Genomic DNA, 1,558 nt, shown 5'->3' on the forward strand with positions numbered 1-1,558 from the left:
TCTTAGCCTAGAAATCATACTCTCTGAATCTCCTAGTATGGTCTGCACAAAGTGGTGTGCGGCCGCACTGGGCCTGTTTTGCCTGAGCTTGTCTTGTCTTTGGCACTTGTGCAAGTTTCACTCCTTTTGAGCTGATCTTTGACATTTTGTCACTTTGTTGAGCAAACCTGCAATCAAGCACAACTTGTGAGCCTTTCGAAACTATTTTTGTGTGAATTTCTCATCAAAGCATAAGCAAGAAGGAGTATAAAATATGTCAAAATTTTTAGTTATCAATGTGCTTTTGATTACCTCTTGCACCTTGTTGCTTTCCTTTGGTAAAAGAAACTGTTTTCCATTCTTCTTGTTTCTCCTATGCCTTTGTTGTTGTTGAATGCTCAATGTTTGGTTCTTCATTGTCCTTTATTGTGTGAATAATGTAAGTATATTGTTTTGCTATGTGTCCGAGTCGTCCACAATTTTTACAAAGGAAATTTTCTCCTTCATAATGGATTACTTGTTTGTGGTGGCCAACATAAAGGAAGAGTTGGACTGGGATTTCCAACGGGAGCTCACACATAGTCTTGCATAACGACCTCTCAAGGTGGTTGATGTACAAACGTCTATTTTTAGTAGCCGGCCAATTGCATTACTAATTTTTTTCAGAATTTTTCCATCGTAAAATTCAGTAGGCAATTGGGGAAGTCTAATCCATACTGCCGAATTTGTTACTTTCTCTTTGGTAGCAACAAAATTTGGCTTCCATCGTGTAATGGAAAGAAAGTGCTTGTTAATGAACCAAGGTCCTTGTTGTATACCTTTATCCATATTTTCCTTCCTCTTGAATTTAATGATGTAGTAGTTTTCTCCGAGATCAATTAATTGGAAATCTTCCGTTGGCCTCCATAGTTCTTGAATTTCTTTCTTTAGATAGTGATGTAACATTCGTTTGCCCACTAGTTTTACAATGATGAAATTTTTCCATGGCTCGTAAATTCGTTGCTTCTCCTCCTCAGTGAGTGAGATGAACTTGATACCCCGTGTGTGTGTTAAAGTTGTAAGATCAGTCATGTGTTCTTCTGAGGCAATACTTAGGAAATCCATGGTGGGTTGATCGTCAATAGGTGTGAAGAGCATTGGATTTGAAGTGTTTAACATTTCTTTGAAGGTTGGTTTGATCATGTCTTGATCAATGTCTGGGGTTGGGTGGTATCGTGTGTTGAGATGCATAAGGCTGGGGGATCCATTCTCCCTCTCTCTCTCTCTCTCTCTCTCTCTCTCTCTCTCTCTCTCTCTCTCTCTCTCTCTCTCTCTCTCTCTCTCTCTCTCTCTCTCTCTCTCTCTCTCTCTCTCTCTCTCTCTACTAAGCACCCCTTCAGTATCAAAAACCCCAAGCAGCATGGTATTCGGTTACATTGTTATTGCTACAGTTGGTTGCTAAATTTTTGTTTTCTTTTCATCATTCCGCAAATGTTAGGCTTACCTAGTCTTAGAGACTAGGTGCTGTCACAACGTCATACGGAGAAAAATTGGGTCATGACTAAAATTTACTCCGCCTCAAAAGTTATGGGTTCAGTTG

At 39.6% G+C, this 1,558-nt stretch overlaps 1 protein-coding gene across 1 annotated transcript; it reads right to left on the reverse strand.

Moving 5' to 3' along the window:
• Positions 1–492: 492 nt before the first annotated feature.
• Positions 493–1,137, reverse strand: LOC142174621 (uncharacterized). Its single transcript, XM_075240451.1, has one exon. It carries the CDS (start codon positions 1,135–1,137, stop codon positions 493–495), a length of 645 nt encoding a protein of 214 aa, XP_075096552.1.
• Positions 1,138–1,558: the final 421 nt, after the last annotated feature.

Source organism: Nicotiana tabacum, chromosome 20 (assembly GCF_000715075.1).
Source record: "Nicotiana tabacum cultivar K326 chromosome 20, ASM71507v2, whole genome shotgun sequence".
Lineage (NCBI taxonomy): Eukaryota > Viridiplantae > Streptophyta > Magnoliopsida > Solanales > Solanaceae > Nicotiana > Nicotiana tabacum.

Coding starts and splice junctions, on each gene's coding strand:
- LOC142174621 (XM_075240451.1), bottom strand. CDS start 1,137: ATGTTAAACACTTCAAATCCAATGCTCTTCACACCTATTGACGATCAA.